The 18201-nt window shown below is 33.0% G+C and overlaps 2 protein-coding genes, 1 long non-coding RNA gene and 1 other non-coding gene across 4 annotated transcripts; 3 read left to right on the forward strand and 1 right to left on the reverse strand.

Moving 5' to 3' along the window:
* On the forward strand, nucleotides 1–3171 carry LOC131615954 (leucine-rich repeat protein 1). The gene is made up of 6 exons (XM_058887152.1): nucleotides 1–387; nucleotides 1134–1205; nucleotides 1382–1525; nucleotides 2075–2146; nucleotides 2238–2309; nucleotides 2813–3171. Exons 1-6 carry the CDS (start codon nucleotides 158–160, stop codon nucleotides 2883–2885), a joined length of 663 nt encoding a protein of 220 aa, XP_058743135.1. The 5' UTR covers nucleotides 1–157; the 3' UTR covers nucleotides 2886–3171.
* A 1003-nt stretch (nucleotides 3172–4174) lies between these two features.
* On the forward strand, nucleotides 4175–4258 carry TRNAL-CAA (transfer RNA leucine (anticodon CAA)). The gene has a single exon. It is a non-coding gene; the product is annotated as a tRNA-Leu (tRNA).
* Nucleotides 4259–9087: 4829 nt separating this feature from the next.
* On the reverse strand, nucleotides 9088–13528 carry LOC131617870 (AP-1 complex subunit sigma-2-like). Its single transcript, XM_058889140.1, has 7 exons — nucleotides 11181–13528; nucleotides 10979–11065; nucleotides 10077–10168; nucleotides 9770–9878; nucleotides 9649–9684; nucleotides 9441–9527; nucleotides 9088–9359 (listed from the first exon to the last, which is right to left on the reverse strand). Exons 1-7 carry the CDS (start codon nucleotides 11181–11183, stop codon nucleotides 9288–9290), a joined length of 486 nt encoding a protein of 161 aa, XP_058745123.1. The 5' UTR covers nucleotides 11184–13528; the 3' UTR covers nucleotides 9088–9287.
* A 236-nt stretch (nucleotides 13529–13764) lies between these two features.
* Nucleotides 13765–14917, forward strand: LOC131617871 (uncharacterized). Its single transcript, XR_009288697.1, has 2 exons — nucleotides 13765–13941; nucleotides 14381–14917. It is a non-coding gene; the product is annotated as an uncharacterized LOC131617871 (long non-coding RNA).
* Nucleotides 14918–18201: the final 3284 nt, after the last annotated feature.

The following is an 18201-nucleotide window of genomic DNA, read 5'->3' on the forward strand; positions in this document are numbered from 1 at the left end:
AGCAAACCCCATTATCATGTTTTACTGCTCTGTTATTCCCAAAACCGATACTCTCTTTCAAAACCATCCATTTCCCATTTCCCATTTCCCTCTCTGAACGAACCCTAACACGCGTTTTCTGTTCAATTCAACGAACCTCAGATCAGTGAAGAAGAAGATGGCACCAATCTTCACTTCACTTTCCTTTTTCGGAATTCCCCTAATCCTAACCCTAACCCTAACCCTATTTCACTTCGCACATGCTAATTCTGAAGGAGACGCTCTTTACACACTCAAACGAAGCCTCACCGACCCTGATAACATCCTCCAGAGCTGGGATCCGACCCTAGTCAGTCCTTGTACTTGGTTCCATGTCACCTGTAACCAAGACAATCGGGTCACTCGAGTGTATTATTCTCTCTCTCACACTTTTTCTGATTCATTATTTTGGTTTTGTGATTAATCAGTACTTGTCCCTTCAAATTTTGAGGAAAAATTGTTAATTTTTCAGTTTTTGGCTTGTTGTGTTTGATCTTTTACTTTGATTGGGCCCTTGGTTTTGTGTTTTGAGTGAAGTTTTTCTGAAATTTGTTTGTGGGTTGTTTGTTTTTTATGATTATTGTATGTTATTTTTAGTGAGTTAACTTTGAGTTTGTTGCTATTTTTAGAGTGTGAATAGTTATATTTTGGGAGCTATGTTCGTGATCAGGGAAAATTGATTAATTTAAGTTCTCTACGGTGCTTGTGTTAATGTTTTTTTTTTCTTTCTAAATTTGTCATTTGCTTTACTAAGTTGAGGGTTTTTGAAGTTTGCAATTGATTCATCATTCATCCATGTTGGGATTATTGATTTGATGTAAGTATTTTTATAAAAAAATATATACTCTCCTCCCCTGTCTGATGCTTGAGTTCTTAATGTTGTGAACCATATTGTTATTTCTGGAAAACTTTGATGTAATTTACGCTAGATACCGATGTTTGTGATTATATTTTATTTATTGTATTAGATAGTGTTTTCTTTTTTGCAGTTTGTTTGATTTTCTGGGCTAGAGATTATACTTGCAAATATATTTTTTTAATAAATATAGTGCAACCTTAACACATTCGATCAATGAATTCAATTAATAATGTTTCATTTTATGATACTTGTGCAGGGATCTTGGTAATTCTAACCTATCTGGACATTTGGTACCTGAGCTCGGGAAGCTAGAGCATCTGCAGTACCTGTATGTTATTTTATCTAATTCTTAATATTCCATGCTAATATTCTGGCTCCAAGTATGTTGATTCTAATTGTAGGATTACTAAAATAATCAACGAAGTAACATTTTGTTGTTTGTGATAGTAGTATTACTATAATATTTGTTGGCTTTAATTGTGACTCTCTTTTTGTTGGATGTAGTGAGCTGTACAAAAACAACATTCAAGGAACTATTCCTCCGGAGCTTGGAAACCTTAAGAGTCTTGTTAGCTTGGACTTGTATAACAACAACATATCAGGAACCATCCCACCTTCATTGGGGAAATTGAAGAATCTCGTCTTTTTGTAAGGCTGATTAATATATTTCACTGTTGCATGAAAAGACTGTGCCATGTCGTTTGCTTTCCCTTCACATCAGTTGCTTACAAGGCTTTAACGGTTGTAGAATAAATTCAGCAACATGCGATTACAACTTGCTGTAGACTTGAGTTTTTTATTCGTGCTTTTAGTATAAAGTTCGGGAGTTGATGATTGTGGGGGTTCAAGGCATGTTGTTCGTGTTATGAGCTTTAGGGTACGAGTATATGTTATATAGTTAGGCAGCTGAATCATGGCTGAATATGTTAGATAGTTAGGCAACTGAATCATGGCTGAATCATGAGCTTTTAGGTGTTCAGTTTCTTTTATCCAATTTTTATCCCCCATAGAGCCTTTATTTTATATATAGCCTAGTGCGTGGCTCCTAGTAATTCCGTTTTGAAGTGTTCAAAGCTGTTAGTCTTTCAATCTGTGGCATCACTTACTACACTGCTCACTGATGAAGCTTTTGATTATTGTTTTTCGTTATAGATTTTTCGGTATTTGCATGTTTCTTATTTTTTATTTATTTTGCAGACGACTTAATGATAACCGACTAACTGGCCCAATCCCCAGGGAACTCATTGCTATTTCAAGCCTTAAAGTAGTGTAAGTCACATTTGTCTTTCTATGTTGATGTTGATAAAATAAAGTGAATACGTGTACTTTCAAAGAGCCTAAACATTCACTTTTTCTTCAGGGATGTCTCCACCAATAACCTATGTGGTACAATTCCTACCTCTGGGCCATTTGAGCATATTCCACTGAATAAGTAGGTCCCAAAATTCTTTATATTTCTTATCTACTTTAGTTCTTAGCGTTCGTTTTCTTCATATTTTCTAAGTATCATTTTTTTCTGGTTGATGCTAGACTCTATTTATCTTCTTGCACTTTTTTTAATGTCAGTTTCTTCCTTTATCTTTGTTTTTCTGAGATGGGGCGTAATAAGAACCTGTGTATGCCATATGCTGTTGTGTCTATTTCTCGTTATTATAATTGCTCTGTGATTGAGATGTTGTGAGTGTCTTGCTTTTAGTCTGTTTGCAAACTCTGGTTGTAGTATTTGATTTATGCTGCGTGACTGCACAAAATAGGTGCTGTAGACAGCCCCATTGCCATTGCCAATTGTCCGATACTGTTAGTCATACAGAGTTGCTATTACTGCATTTTCTGTGTGCTATGATTCTGAAATATTTAGCATGTATTTCCGCTAGCTGTGCGTCTTCTTTCCTTCCTATTACTTGTATTGACCAACATTGTTCTGTTTTATTGTAGCTTTGAGAATAACCCTCGTTTGGAAGGTCCAGAGTTGCTGGGACTTGTAAGTTACGACACAAACTGCTCGTGAATAACACGACGCTGTAGGGTCTCAATCTATGTTGAGTTAAGTGTATTCTAAAATTGGAGTGTATTATGTCATAGTGTAATGGGGTGTGGTGTATATGAAAATTTACATACCGAAGAATATTGGCATATGTAATAGTATTATGATCTTCCACTGAAGTTGATGTCTTGAGTATCTATCTCTATTGATGTAAAATACTAGAAAAGAAAACAACTTGGTCACTGATAAAATATGTGACACAATAGTAATGTTTGTTAGTTCCTATCTATTTATTGAGATTTAAAATTAATATGGCTTCATTTGTCACCCAATTTTGGAAGCTAATGTATAATTTTCTGCTTGATCATAGTGTGGTATCAATTTTCAAATTAAACCCTCAAATGTGAGGTCAAACATCTCTATCAAGAAAACGATAGTTATTAAAACATTGTAGCAGGATCTCACTATTTTCACCTACTGGCAACCACCATTTGACATCACATGCTCTTTGTTTTGTTTTGTTGTTGTAGGAATTTATAACATTTCTTAGTGTTTATGGTAGTCTCCTGAGTAGCTTTTGAATTTTCTTTCTTGTGGACCCGTTGGGTTTTGGATGCATGTAGTTAGGTTTTTCAGATGGTTTATTAGTCTCTCCAAGTGATATTGTTGATTAATTCATACATAATAAGAAATGTATAAACAGAATACTTTATTTGGTGCAGAAATAATAATTATTTTTATCAAAGTGATCTTGATGTATATTAATCTATTCATATTTATTTTAATTATAAATTGGAAAATATTAAATTGAGAGTGCTATAAGTAGTAGTATTATTTAGATGATAAAATTGAAAAAAAAAATGATGTGTATTCAAAATTGAAAAGATTGTCATATTCAGACTGATTTTAAAAATTATTATTTTGGAATGTATACAATATTAATTAGTTAATAAGGTTTAATTCATCTTCTTGAATACATATGATAAATAAATAAAAACTTTTCGTTTTTTTATATATTGATAAACAAACTGATTACAAAAGAAAATAGTCCTTCCCCTTCTTACCTGCTCAGTTTGAATATGTAGAGGGCAGTTGATTACTCAAAATCATGCAATATTGCAACTTTAGTATAGTTTGTAACTAAACATATAAAATTAAAAATACCTAGCAGAACAAGTTGTCAAAAGTGAATTAATATTTTTGACGAGCACTTATTATCTGGTTGCATTGCATCTAGGTGAGGTGAAAATTCTATTGTAAAATGATTTAAAATATATGATATCAAAATTAAACACAAATCACTACTATCAAGTGTCAGGATGGCCGAGTGGTCTAAGGCGCCAGACTCAAGTTCTGGTCTTCGAAAGAGGGCGTGGGTTCAAATCCCACTTCTGACATTTTTTAGTTCTTTTTACTATTTTTTTCTTTGCTTTGTTCACAACTAGTTCAAATCATCTCATTCTGTCTATTTTTTTCTTTGCTTTGTTCACAACTAGTTCAAATCATCTCATTCTGTCTACAATTTTTTCAGACAGTTTAGTTCATCTTTTGAAAGAAACATTACTTTAACATTTATGTACTCAAATACTTTGTGGAGTGAAGTGAAGATATAAGTGTAGGGGGTATATATTTCATGGAGTGAACATAAAAGAGTAGGGGAAATGAGTAAAATTTTCTAAGGTGACCTGTGGTAAGGGGAAATGGAATTTCAGTTACTTTTGAGTGAAGGCTAACAGCAAATGACACTCATGAGCGAAGGCTAACACCGCGATCACCAACCATAGAGAAAACTTGATGCGCATTACACAATTCTAGAACACATGAAAAGAGAAAGAGAAGGAATTGCCAAAAAGATGTCTCAAACGACTTAAATTGTCGCGATAGCAGAGAGTTGATGCAATCCAACCAAAGAAACAAGACATAAAACATGAAGCACTAAGGAACTTTGAGCTCACACAACTTACTTGTAGAAGACGAAAGAAGTGAAAAAAAATACAAATGAATGACAAATCACAACAAGTAAGAAAGATTGATAAAGTTAAGACCATATAGATAAAGGGCTAACTGACCACGTTTACGAACTATTCTTCGCAAGATACAAAGACAAACTTCGACTCAGCAAGACCCATAACAACCATGGTCCATCCAAAATACAACAAACCCTCTGAATAAAACTTAGATAAAACTTGAACCTATCTTAACTTGCATATAAAACAGTCTTAGTCTCTTAGATCCCTTAGTGTAGTAAGTAGTCTTGAATTTATGGAACTTTAGTTCATAAATAATGCTAAATTTGTGTTCCTGATAAGTCAACTTAAATTAAAAGCATTGTTGTGAGGATTATTTGTCCTTTCAGCTTTGGTCCACCAGCTATCAATGTCATTCCCCAGAATCAATAAGGTTATGTCATACACATAAAATTTGCAATCGGCCATAGGGAAGCAGAATTGAAACAAATTACTATAATTGTGCTATAGGCTAATATCATCAAATAGTGGCAGGCTGTTGAAACATTATAGCATAACAAATTTAGTTTTTGCTATCAGCTATTCACAACATTGGTTATCATATGATGTTCTCCACAACAGCAATACATCCCAAAGGGAAATTCAAACAAATATACAAAAGATGTGAAAACTCACTTAACCATATATATAATATGCTATAGTCCCGGCCAGTAGCAAAGGACATGACTGCTACAAAAGGAACCTGAACTGAGTGCCCAGATTTAAGTTTCTTCAGTGTTTCGACAAGTTACTATGTATCAAATGCATCTACCAAAAGAGTGAGTGTTGTTTTGTTGCAGTAAAGTGATGATGTTAAATTGTGATGTGAATAGTAATGATATTTGGTTATGAATATTTTCACGTCTCAAAAATAGTGCAGAAATGGGAAAGCTGTTTCAAGGAAGGTTATCATTCATTGTCCATCCATCTCTGTCTATTTCTCATGGAAGCTGTGTCAAGCAAGCACAAGGACCATTAATTGGATTCAATAGAAGTGAATGTGATGATGATGTTGAACTGTTTTAAGTTGATTCAGTACAGAAGTGATTCTGAAGATGATGATTGACTGTTTTGATTCAGTACAGAGATGATTGTGATGATGATGTTTGAGACATAAGAATGTAGCAGCAACTCGGTTATATATCCCACATCGGAAAGAGTATCAAGAAAAGTTAAGTTTATAAATGAGAGACATAGAACAGGAATCGCCGAGTTGATTAACACCAGCTTGTGACCCAAGTGGGGGCATTATTGTGATGGAACATGGCTTTGGCCCAGCGTGCTGGACTGAGTTGTGCATTATGCTTGCCTGCCCGCTCCAAGTTGAGAGTTGGGCCGTGGGGTTTGTGCGAAGGCCCAGATCTCCTGGTCACTAGAATGGAGGGAAACGCATGAGGCTGGCTTCACAGAGCAGTGATCACCTCCTGCTCTTGACAGTGGAGGTATTACAGGCTGCTGTACACTCTGTCCAAATAGCTAGTTGGGCCTGGCACATTGAACCATCACTTTTTGTTCATGTGTTGGGTTTTTGGGCCTATAACAAAATAATACTTTTTTGGCTTTTTAAAAGAAAATAAAAAATAATTTGTTTGTTAATTAAATTTTTTAAAATTGAATTGTTAGATTTAAATTGTTTGCTTCCATTACAAAAAACCCATTTCATTCAAAAAATTAAAATGAACACAAATTTATTTGCTAATTTAATTTCTTAAATTGTTTTCAAAAACATGCTAATTCTGTTATAAAAATTGTTGAAATTGAGAAGGATACGTGAGGGAATTCAGAAGAAGAAAACGAGGGAGAATAAAAAGAGTTAATAGTAAGAAGTATTTTGTAGAAGAGGAAAATAAACAAGAATATGTACATGAAACTAACTTAAATTCTAGATTGATCGTCTAGTTCAATTGTTGAGAGTGATTAATTCTACTACATAAGCACCCGATTAGCGAAAGAACCAAAAAAAATTAACAATTCGAGAGAATGCCGCATTCAAGCTCGTAAGGAGGCCATTCGAGCATTTCACCCCACTTGACACAATGAGGGAGCAGATCCTCCAAGATACTACCATTCCAAGGTCATTCTCGAACCCCTTACTCCTAACTATGGTGATTAAGTTACAACACACACTGAATAATTTTAAGTATTTGAATCTTGAATTAATTCTAAGATAAAGTTTTATCTTCTCTTTCAATGTACAATTCAAATATAATAACCTTAATTGCTCATAAACATTTTGCAAAGATATGAAAATTTATGGGAAAAAGTTTCAAGGTTTTGGACGAATTAGTCACTTAAAATAGATTTGAATTGTATTTAGTTTCACCTTAAATACATTCTAAGATACCTCTTGGATTAGATGCAATTGTTTGGAGAAGTTCCAGGAAAAATTGCATTGAATCGGATACATAAAGGTTCAAAATTTTCAAAATTCGCAGGCCTTAACGTTTACATAAATGATGTAACTGATTAACACCTTTGAAAACGGCCAAATTTTTCGGCAGAATGGGTTTGTAATCGATTGCATATATAGTGTAACCAGTTACACTAATGTGAAATTTGATTTTTGGACTTTGAGAAGTTTTGACTAGAATGTTTATGATGTATGAATGCTTAGAAACTTTATATATGAAAGGATGACTGATTTTCTGAGCATATAAGGATATACATAATGTGAATTTTAATTGAATACCTTTGCTTCATGATCAATTTCTTTTAATTCAAGTCAAATAAATGACACAAGTATCATATGTTATGAGTTCACCATAGAATTTTGAAAGAAGAGCACCACATACAATGGAAGACCGCCAGAGAACACCCCAACCCTGAAAGGGTTGTAGTTGGGAAGAATGACATGATCCCGACAAAATGTATCACACTTTAAATTTGTAAGTGGATCTATATATCTTCACAACCTTTTTTCTATTATCTCATAGTTCTAGTATGACAAACCGTTTAGTACTATGCAATTTTCATATCTTATGTTTTAATTGTCTGTCATATGAGGTGAAAGCGACCAAGTATGTCTTTGAGTGGCAGGTGAGATATAGGCTCCTTAGTTTGTGCAATGGCACCATTACTATTGTAATAGATATCAGTGGGACCCCAATGCTAAGAGCTCTACAGAGTTGTCTAATGAACCTCTCGATCATAACAACCTCTTTTGTTGCGTTTTAGGGAAAATATATACTGGGCCTCTATTATAGAATAGTAACTATTTCCTGCTTTGAACTCTTCTAGCTCACAACGCCACCATTTAAATAAAAACATATATTCAGATTGTGATCTAAAGTCATTTTTATCTGTCTGAAAGCTAATATCAATGTGACATATTTGTTGAAGGACACAACTGTCATAAACGGATTTTGAGACATTCTAAGATGTTTTTTAACAACACATGATCCGTATTTATACAAGTTTTGAATCATTATGGACCACACACAACTATCGATGTAATCATAGCCGTACAAAACTATCGACAAAATCTCAACCGTAGCAATTTAAATTATCAAATATTCTGTACTTCTACAAAATATTCGATAAATGCATAACTTTTTTAAAAAACAGATAATTTTTACAATATCCAATTATTTTTTTTAGCATTTTGGGGAAAAATCGATAATCCATATATTTTTTTACGAACCAATATTTTTTATTTTTTTTATAAAAACCGGTAAAAATAGATACCAGATTTTTAAAATAACTTAACGATATTTTAGAATACACTACTAAAATTTTCGTGCACTATTTTAAACTAAAATAACAAGAGCATTTTGGATATTATGAAAATTTGGAAGGTATCAAATATATATGGAGTTTATCGAGACAAAATCTCCTAGATTTAGTTATATTTTTAAAGCCCATATTCTTTTTGTCAAATTAATATAATTTTTTTTTGGTTTTCGCACTCTGGTTCCTAAAAAAAAAGGCCCTAGTAATTCAGAGCTTGTGCCGAGAGGTATGAGCACTGACCAAACATTGTCAATTTTAACTTTTGAAAACAAGTAAATTAGAGCAAGCAATATTACTCCATCTAGATTGCAATAATATTTTATTAGTCAATTTTTTCAATTTTGACAGATTTAAATCGATTTTTACCTATTTGGTTATGACTGATTTAATAGTCAATTCAGACTAATTATCTTTCTAATTTCGAGTTGAATCAATCTCTCCGAACCAATTTTTAAAACACTGCACTGCAATAGACTACTAAAAATAATGAATTTCACTAAAATAGAAAAAAATAAAATAAAGGAGAAAATAATAAATATATTACAAAAAGTCATTATTAAAAATAAAAATAATATCAAAAGTGGTAAGAATTTGGGTTTGTTTTGACACACAAGTTCTATAATTTGACAAAATAAGGAGGGAGCCATTTTCCATGTTTATTTGCAATAAAATTCACTCCTCAACAAAGCTCTTATTTAGTGGCTTGTGCAATTATATTACTCAATGAACTAGCCTCCTCTTTTGCAGCTTCCACTAACTCCTCCTACAACACATACCAAAATCTCAACTTTTTTTCTTTTCAAAAACAAAGTATCAAAATATCAAAGGTTTAAAAAAATCATACCTGTGCAGCTATGAGTCTAAGAGTTGTTCTCTTGCTAGTCTCTTGCATCATTCCAGCCAACAAAACTTCATCCAATATAAAATATGCCTAATGATATCATAACATTTTTTTCACCATTCAATCAATAACTTTGTATTATTAATGTGGGAAGAAAATTTTAAGTTTAGTAATTGTTAGAGAAAATGGTGTTTGAGAAGAGATGTTTTACCTTATGGAAGTTAAAGATTAAATCTAGCTCACAAACCTGGTGAGCATGTGAGAAAAAAAAATTCAGACACTAAAATTTGTACACAAATTATTAACAAGAGTTCAGAATGATTGATGCTTACACTGCCAAAATAGCGATCCAATGTCTCAACATAGTGATGAATGATGGAAAGTGTCTCCAATTCATTGTCTTCTTGATCGTTGCATATGCAAAAGTAAAGACTAGCATATCTAAACAACACATCAAAACCATGAGACTCCGAGTTATTTAAAGTTTAGCAATGTATTTTATAGACAGATATAGACTCAGACACTAGATATAATAGTGACAGAGTTGTTTTTGAGAACGTGTAATGTTAAAGATTACAAACACTATTAATCAGAATGTTGGGAGTTAAATTATTATATTGTTTGAGAGTTCAAACACACCTTTTATAAACAACTTTGAGTCCCCTCCACTCCACAAAGTTGCATAGCTTTGGGCCTCGAGAGATAACTAGGCCACTTAACTCTCTAAGTACCTCCAAAAGATCAAGAACAAAACATAACTAGAATTAGCTTAAGAGATTTAGCTAGTATACCCATTAAATTTTGAACAAGGGGAATCAATATACAAAATCATGATACAAGATAATAATTTACTTTATGAATAAAAAACATTTAGCATAATTAAGAAAAATTTGTCATGTTAATCTAGCTCAATTGATAGCTCAATTGATAGCTGCAATTAGGGTTGTCTTAACTTTTTAAAAAGTGTTGTGCTAGTTAGTCACGATTCATCTGTACTATATAACAAAGACGATTCTAGCATCTAATTTATACATTTTATGAAAAGAAATTCTAGCAATTAAGCTACTAGCAACCAAAATATAACACTAAAAATATATTTAGAACTGCGTGAGTTAGTCAAAAACGCGTCCCAACATATTTATTTTTACATGCCGTATTAGAGTTTGACCTACTTCATCCTTACAAAACGGTTGGTAAGGTGAAGAGTGACCCTCTATATATACTCTTTCAATGCTCTATCTCCAACCAATATGAGACTTTAGAATCTTCCTAATATGTCGCAGTTTCAAACATAGGTAAGGATATAAAATGTGAAATATTTATTTTAGATTTCTCTCATAGATCACCACCAAAATCATTATTCATGCTGTTTATGGTGACCCAACATGTATTTTATATCCGACCCAAAAAACAAAATGCTCACTTTCGGTGACAAAAGCAATGCACCATGTGATCTCGAATCCAACAATTGATACAATTTGATTATTAAAATTACAATGATGTTAAAACAAACATTTTATATTTGAATCATAGACATGTACCTTGGATCTTTCCTTTTGAGAATATGGTGAATACCATTTTGTGAGCCTCACTTTACCTTGTCGACTAATCAGAAGCACAAAGTGAATCTACAACAACAAAATAATCAATTTTAAAAAAAGTCACAAAGTTCAAATTATAATAATCACATACTCATATACATATGATCTGAAAATAATATTTAACATCGAATAAAACATTTACCATTTGATAATATTATTGATGAATCTGAGAGAAACTCTTGAGAAAGGGACAATGGTATTCCACTTTTTTGTTAGGCAGAAAACAAGTGGTATTGTTCTTTGTAATGAGTTAAATATCAAATCTGTGTTCTGATTTATGCCAAATCTTAACATTCTTTCCATAATTGAGGATCAAATATAAAGCTATGGTTAATGAGTATTTGACTTTTTCTTAAAAGAAAAACTTTTTTTTTTTTTAATAAAATGGAGGGCCTAAACCCAAAAAAAAAACCGACTACACAGGATAAAAAATACTTACAAAAGTTATATTCATTATACACGTGTTTGTACATGATGTGACATGGTAGATATAATTAAAATTAAAATTAAATATTTTAATAATTTAATAATTATAATTGATTAACCACATAAAACATTTTAACTCAATGATGCATATAAATTAGATTTTAAACATAATGTATACACAGCTTTTAATATTTTTTAGACTGATTTTTAAGTTATTTTTTTTTAAGTTTGAAGATGTGAAAAGAGTAGAATATCGAATGATAGCCTTGAAATTTATAGTGGAACAAAACACCTTTAATGTTATTAGTGCATGGCACCTCAAGTTGGGTTATAACATAACACCTTATGGTAAAATTTTGAAAGAATTTAGAAGGCTTACTTCAGGATATACCATAAGGAGGGAAACTTTTCCTAGAAGGGGATGGATGTAAGAATTAAAGGGAGAGAAAAGAGAAGAAGTCATATGGTAGCGTCACTGATTATGTGGTGACATTTGATGGGTGAAAACAAGGAATTTTCCAACACAAGATCTTGGAGGAAGGGTTTGGACAACCACAAGGAAATGCAAATGATATGTGGAACAAGATGACTCAAGAGATTAGAAAAGTGGCTAAAGAGATGTTGGGTGAATCAAGAGATTTTGGACCTAGGGGTAAAGAATCATGGTGATGGAATGAGAGTGTCCAAAGTAAAAATAAAGTAAAAAATAATTGTTTTAAAGGCAGGTCTACGTGTAAAATTCCGAAACTTGGGAAAAATACAGGAAAGCTAAGAATGAGACCAAGAAGGCGGTGAGTGAAGCAAGAACCCAAGCTTTTGATGGACTATACCAATCTCTAAGAATCAATGAGGTAGAAAAATCTATATATATGCTTGCTAAGGGAAAAGAAAGAAAGACTAGAGATTTGAATCGAGTGAAGTGTGTTAAGAATGAAGAAGGCAAAATATTAGTTCATGGAAAAGATATAAAAGATATATGGAAGACGTATTTTTATAACTTATTTAATGAAGAATATTATATCTCACCAGACTCTAGCAGACTCAACATTAGAGAAGAGGATCGAAACTATAATTACTATCGTTGGATTCCGAAATATGAGGTAAAGGAAGTGTTGAAAAGAATAAGTAGAAGTAAGGTGATTGGGCCAAACAACATACCTATTGAAGTGTGGAAAATTCTTGGAGATAGAGGTATTGAGTGATTCACTAAACTCTTTAAGAAAATTATGAGGTCAAAACGCATGTCGGATGAATGGAGAAGAAACACTTTAGTTTTAATCTATAAGAACAACGAGGATATACAAAATTGTGCAAATTATAGGGAGATTAAGCTTATGAGTCATACCATAAAGTTATGGAAAAGAGTGATTGAACGGAGATTAAGAAAAGAGAGTCAAGTCACAGAGAATCAGTTTGGTTTAATGCCGGGAAGGTCGACCATGAAAGTGATTTATCTATTACGGCGTGTGTTGGAGCAGTATCAGATAGACCAACAAGACCCGCTTTTAATTTTATTTGACTTGGATAAGGCTTATGATACAGTGCTTAGAGATATTTTGTGGAAATCCCTAGAGAAGAAATGAGTTAAATTTGCATATATTCGAACGATCCAAGATATGTATGAAGGGGTATCGATTAGTGTTCAAACACAAGGTGGAGAGACAAACGATTTTCCCGTTAAAATTGGTTTGCATCAAGGGTCAAACTTAATCCCCTATCTTTTTACCTTAATTTTGGATGTACTCACGGAACACATTCAAGAGCTAGCACCAACATGCATGCTTTTTGCAGATGATATAGTCCTTTTTGGAGAGTCGAAAGAGGAGTTAAATGAGATGTTGAAAACTTGGAGACGGACTTTAGAAACACATGTTTTTCGCCTAAGTAGAAGTAAGACGGAGTATATGGAATGTAAGTTCAACAAAAGAAGAAGTGTTTCTAACTTAGAGGTGAAATTTGCAGACCATATTATCCTTGAAGTCACACAGTTTAAGTATCTTGAGTCCATGATACAAAAGGATGAAAAAATAAGAAGACTCGTAGATTTTGTAGTAAGGAGAATAAATCAGATGAAGAAAATGCAGATAATTAGAGGAAGAGGAAGATTCAGAAAAATTACTAAAGAAGTTATTAAAAAAGATATCAAGATTAATTATTTATATAGGAACATGATCATTAATAAAATATTATGACGAAAGTTGATATCCACCTAATTGGATAAGGTTTATAATTGTTGTTGTTAAATATTTTATTTATTTTGGATTTTTATTTTTTTAAATATTTTTTTTGATTGTCATGTGTCTTTGTTTTTGAGAGATTGGACCGACTCATGTTAGTACCTTGTCAAAATCACCAAGCCTAACTACAAGCCACACGTGAAACCCCACACCACACACAACCCACAAAGAACTCTCCTAATTTACCCTCCCTAATTGACCTCTGGTCACACTCACAGAGACCCATTTCTCTATTTTCTGGTAAGATTTCACTCATCGATCAAATTTTCATCTTTTTTACTCTTCAGTTCATGGGTTTTGTGATTTTATTGTGTGTGATGATTCTACTACGATGGTGATTTTTCAACTTTTTTTTTCTTGGTTGATCAACAGTTGAATTTATTGTATGTTTCTTAGTTTCATGTTGCTTTTTTAATGCTTTTGGGGTGTGTTAATGACTGGTTTGGTGTTAGATCCTCTTTTCATAGTTGGTTGATTTGTTAAAAACATTATTGTTTTGTTTTTTTGTCAGTCACCATGTGTTTGGTGATTTGTCTATGAGAAAATCCATTTAGAATTATCATTGATGCTTGTACTTTCCATGTTTAATTTGTGTGTAGTTTAGATCTGTTCATTTATTGATATCCTAGCCCTGCCTCTGATGAAGTGAGAATTTTGTTTTGTGTTGTTTTTCTGTCAGTTACCACCATGTGTTTGATGATGTTTGATGACACGAGGTTCCGTGGTTCCTATGGAGAAGGAGATACTTTTATCAGACAAACCGAAACGGTGGTTGGTGATGATTATAGTGATGAAGAAATAGATGTAGATGAGCTTGAGAGAAGGATGTGGAGGGACAAAATGCGTCTGAAACGATTGAAAGAACAAACCAATGCTGAGGAAGGGATTGATGCTGCAAAGGAGAGGCAGTTTCAAGAACAGGCAAGGATGAAAAAGATGTCCAGAGCTCAAGAACAGGCAATGAGAAAAAAGATGTCAAGAGCTCAAGATGGAGTATTCAAGTGCAAACCAAGGCTAATGAAGAAATTTGTGATACTACAATATTAAATTAAGTTATAAGATGCTAATAACAGAGTTTGTCAAATAAACATGTATTCTGAAGTATATTATAAGTAGATTTAATTAGTATAAGTATATGTATATGTGAGTACATATGTATAAATATAATGTATTCACATCTATAATTAATAAATAGTGAGGGGATAAGTTTCAATCATGTTAAGATACATATATGTGTCACATTGTTTTATGTCCATATCAAAGCTTGTCACCTTTTGCAAAACAGAGGAGAGGATAAAGAGAATAGACATATTATCTTTATCTCCATTGCAAGTTCCAACTAAGTTCGATAGAACCAACATCACCAAAAGCTCACAAACTATGTCAAAAAGCTAGAACTCCTAAATAAGTAATTTTTTCCTTAGTCATTTTCTTTTTAATTTGTTTCCGATTAATTACATTGTTATTTATGGACGTATTCTTTTAACAATTTTATTCTTATTTCATGCTTCAAATTAGAGATGACAAACAATAATTTTTTTTGCAAAAGTAAAAATAAAAAAAATGAGTTGGGGGCGGGGCACGCAGTATGTAAGGCGCGTAAGGTGCGCATGCGGGCATTGCACCTTTTTAATATTAAAATTACAAAAACTTATTTTAATGTTCATGTCTAAAAAATCCACAAAAAATAGTGAGGTGCGCATGCGGGCATTGCACCTTTTTAATATTAAAATTACAAAAACTTATTTTAATGTTCATGTCTAAAAAATCCACAAAAAATAGTGGGTTTATTAAAGAGTGTGAGCATAAAATCTTGACTTGTCATGCGAGAAACTGTGGCAAAACAGACATGTCCAACGGATCTTCTTTTCAAACTCATTTTTATCCTTTATAACTTCAAATTATGTTGATTCTAAGATATCAATTCAGATTCTTTCATAAATTTCAAAGTTCATACATAGATAAAATATAATTGGACAATAGAATGTGTCACTATTCCTTTTTAAAATGGTAAAATTAATCATCGAAAAAATTACATTTATATATTTAGAAGATACAATATTATTATTCAATCATCTATGTGTGATAATTGATTATATTCCAATTAAAAAGGTTCAGAAAGTTTTCCACGAGAATTTTAAAAAAGAAGAAATTTGAAAACATGTATATATTTTAGCATAGAGAAAGTCACACAATATATTACAAAATAATCCTAAATAAATTAAGTACTCTTAAACTTTGGATCACATACGCAGGTTTAAGTCTATTTCTTTGATAATGATGTGCATAAAATTTAATCTTGTTAAATTAATCATAAAAAAACATTGTTTCCAACTTTTTTTTATTTAGGTTATTTTTTAGATTGAGGTCTAATTCATCTTAACTAATATGTGGGTGATTCAAAATTTGTTAATTAGTTATGAGTACTAGACAAATTCCTAATAATTCAAACCATTAGGATGTTGTCAATTTAGGTTTTGAATATTTAATTAATTACAACATAGTAATAAACAAAAATTTCAATAAATTATCCCATAATTATTATAAACATTTGCCAAGATATTGTTATGCATAATTCTTATTGTTTATCTGTTGTGAAAAACGATACCAATAACAAAGTATAATAGGGAATTAGGGAAGAGAATAAGAACACAAGAATTGGTTATAACTGCTATTCTTTTACTTTCTCTTAAAACAAGATTACAAGTTTACAAGAATAACAAATAACCTCTCTCACCCTAAATTAGGATTTGCAGCTTAGCAATGATGAGAGACTAGTATGCTATTTATAATAAAACCTAACATACTAACTAATGGGTTTTTTCAGCAAGGCCCATTACACAAGTCAACTTAATAAACAAGCTAACTTAACAAATTAGGGTTTAAACACTAAAACCTAATTTAACATGCTAACAACTCTAGCATCTTCGACATCTGCATGCTAGACCCATCTTCGACTTCAGCATGCACACTTCGACACCAGCATGTGAACAATACTTCGACTTCATGCTTAACTCTGTCGAACTGTCGAACCAAGAAGCTACCCTTCGACAATACTAGAGTTCGATCCAATATCTCACAAATCTCCACCTTGGACCTAACTCTACAACGTCAAGGAACAAACTAGCTTTCTTCATGCAGCTTTATCAACTGCATACAGTGGAAAAACTTGCAACTCGGCAATGTCTTGGTGATCATATCAGCAGCATTGTCTTCAGTCGAAACCTTCAGCACTTGGACTTCTCCACGCTCGATTACTCCTCTGACGAAATGCAGCCTCACATCAATGTGCTTAGTTCGCTCATGATAGGCTGAATTCTTCGACAGGTGTATTGCACTTTGACTATCACATTTAACAGTGATACCTCGACCTTGAAGTTTTAGCTCCTTCGCAAAACCTTCAAGCCACAATGCTTCTTTCACAGCTTCAGTTAGGGCAATATACTCCGCTTCAGTGGTTGATAGAGCAACAACCTTCTGAAGTGTTGCTTTCCAACTAATTGCAGTGCCAAACATAGTGAAAACATATCCAGAAATAGATTTTCTGGAATCCATACAACCTGCATAATCAGAGTCGACATATCCTTCTATTACTGCTTTACTATCTTCACCCAAGGCTCCACCATAAATTAGGACTCTATTCAGAGACCCATTTATGTACCTTAAAATCCACATCAATGCTTGCCAGTGAGCCTTTCCAGGATTCGCCATGTACCTGCTTACAAGACTTACTGCGTATGCTATGTCTGGTCTAGTACAAACCATAGCATACATCAAAGAACCAACTATATTAGCATACGGAATGCTATTCATATAGGCTCTTTCGACATCAGTACTGGGACACTGATCAATACTCAGCTTGAATTGAGGGTTTGTTGGAGTCACAACTGGCTTCGAATTCGACATACCAAACTTTTCAAGAATCTTCCGTAGATATGCCTCTTGAGATAGACATAACTTCGACTTCTTTCTATCTCTTCGAATGTCAATTCCAAGAATCCTGGAAGCAGCTCCCAGATCCTTCATATCGAACTCCTTATTGAGTTCAGCCTTCACCCTCATCACATCTTCAACATTGTTGCTTGCTATGAGAATATCATCCACATAAAGCAACAAAATAACAAATGAATTACCAGGTCGAAATCTGAAGTAAATGCAGTGGTCGAACTGACTTCTAATGAAACTTATGCGTGCCATGAACTTGTCGAATCTCCTATTCCACTGTCGAGGAGATTGTTTCAGCCCATACAAAGTTCTCTTTAACTTGCACACATAATCTTCCTTCCCCTCTTCGACATACCCTTCAGGTTGCCTCATCAGGATCGTTTCATCTAGATCACCATACAAGAACGCAGTCTTCACATCCATCTGTTCCAGTTCAAGATCGAACTGTGCCACCATGGCAAGCAACATTCGAATGGACCTATGCTTCACAACAGGAGAAAACACATCATTGAAGTCGACACCTTCTTTCTGAGTGAAACCCCTTGCAACTAACCT

The sequence above is a fragment of the Vicia villosa genome, linkage group LG7 (genome assembly GCF_029867415.1).
Source record: "Vicia villosa cultivar HV-30 ecotype Madison, WI linkage group LG7, Vvil1.0, whole genome shotgun sequence".
Taxonomy (NCBI): Eukaryota; Viridiplantae; Streptophyta; class Magnoliopsida; order Fabales; family Fabaceae; genus Vicia; species Vicia villosa.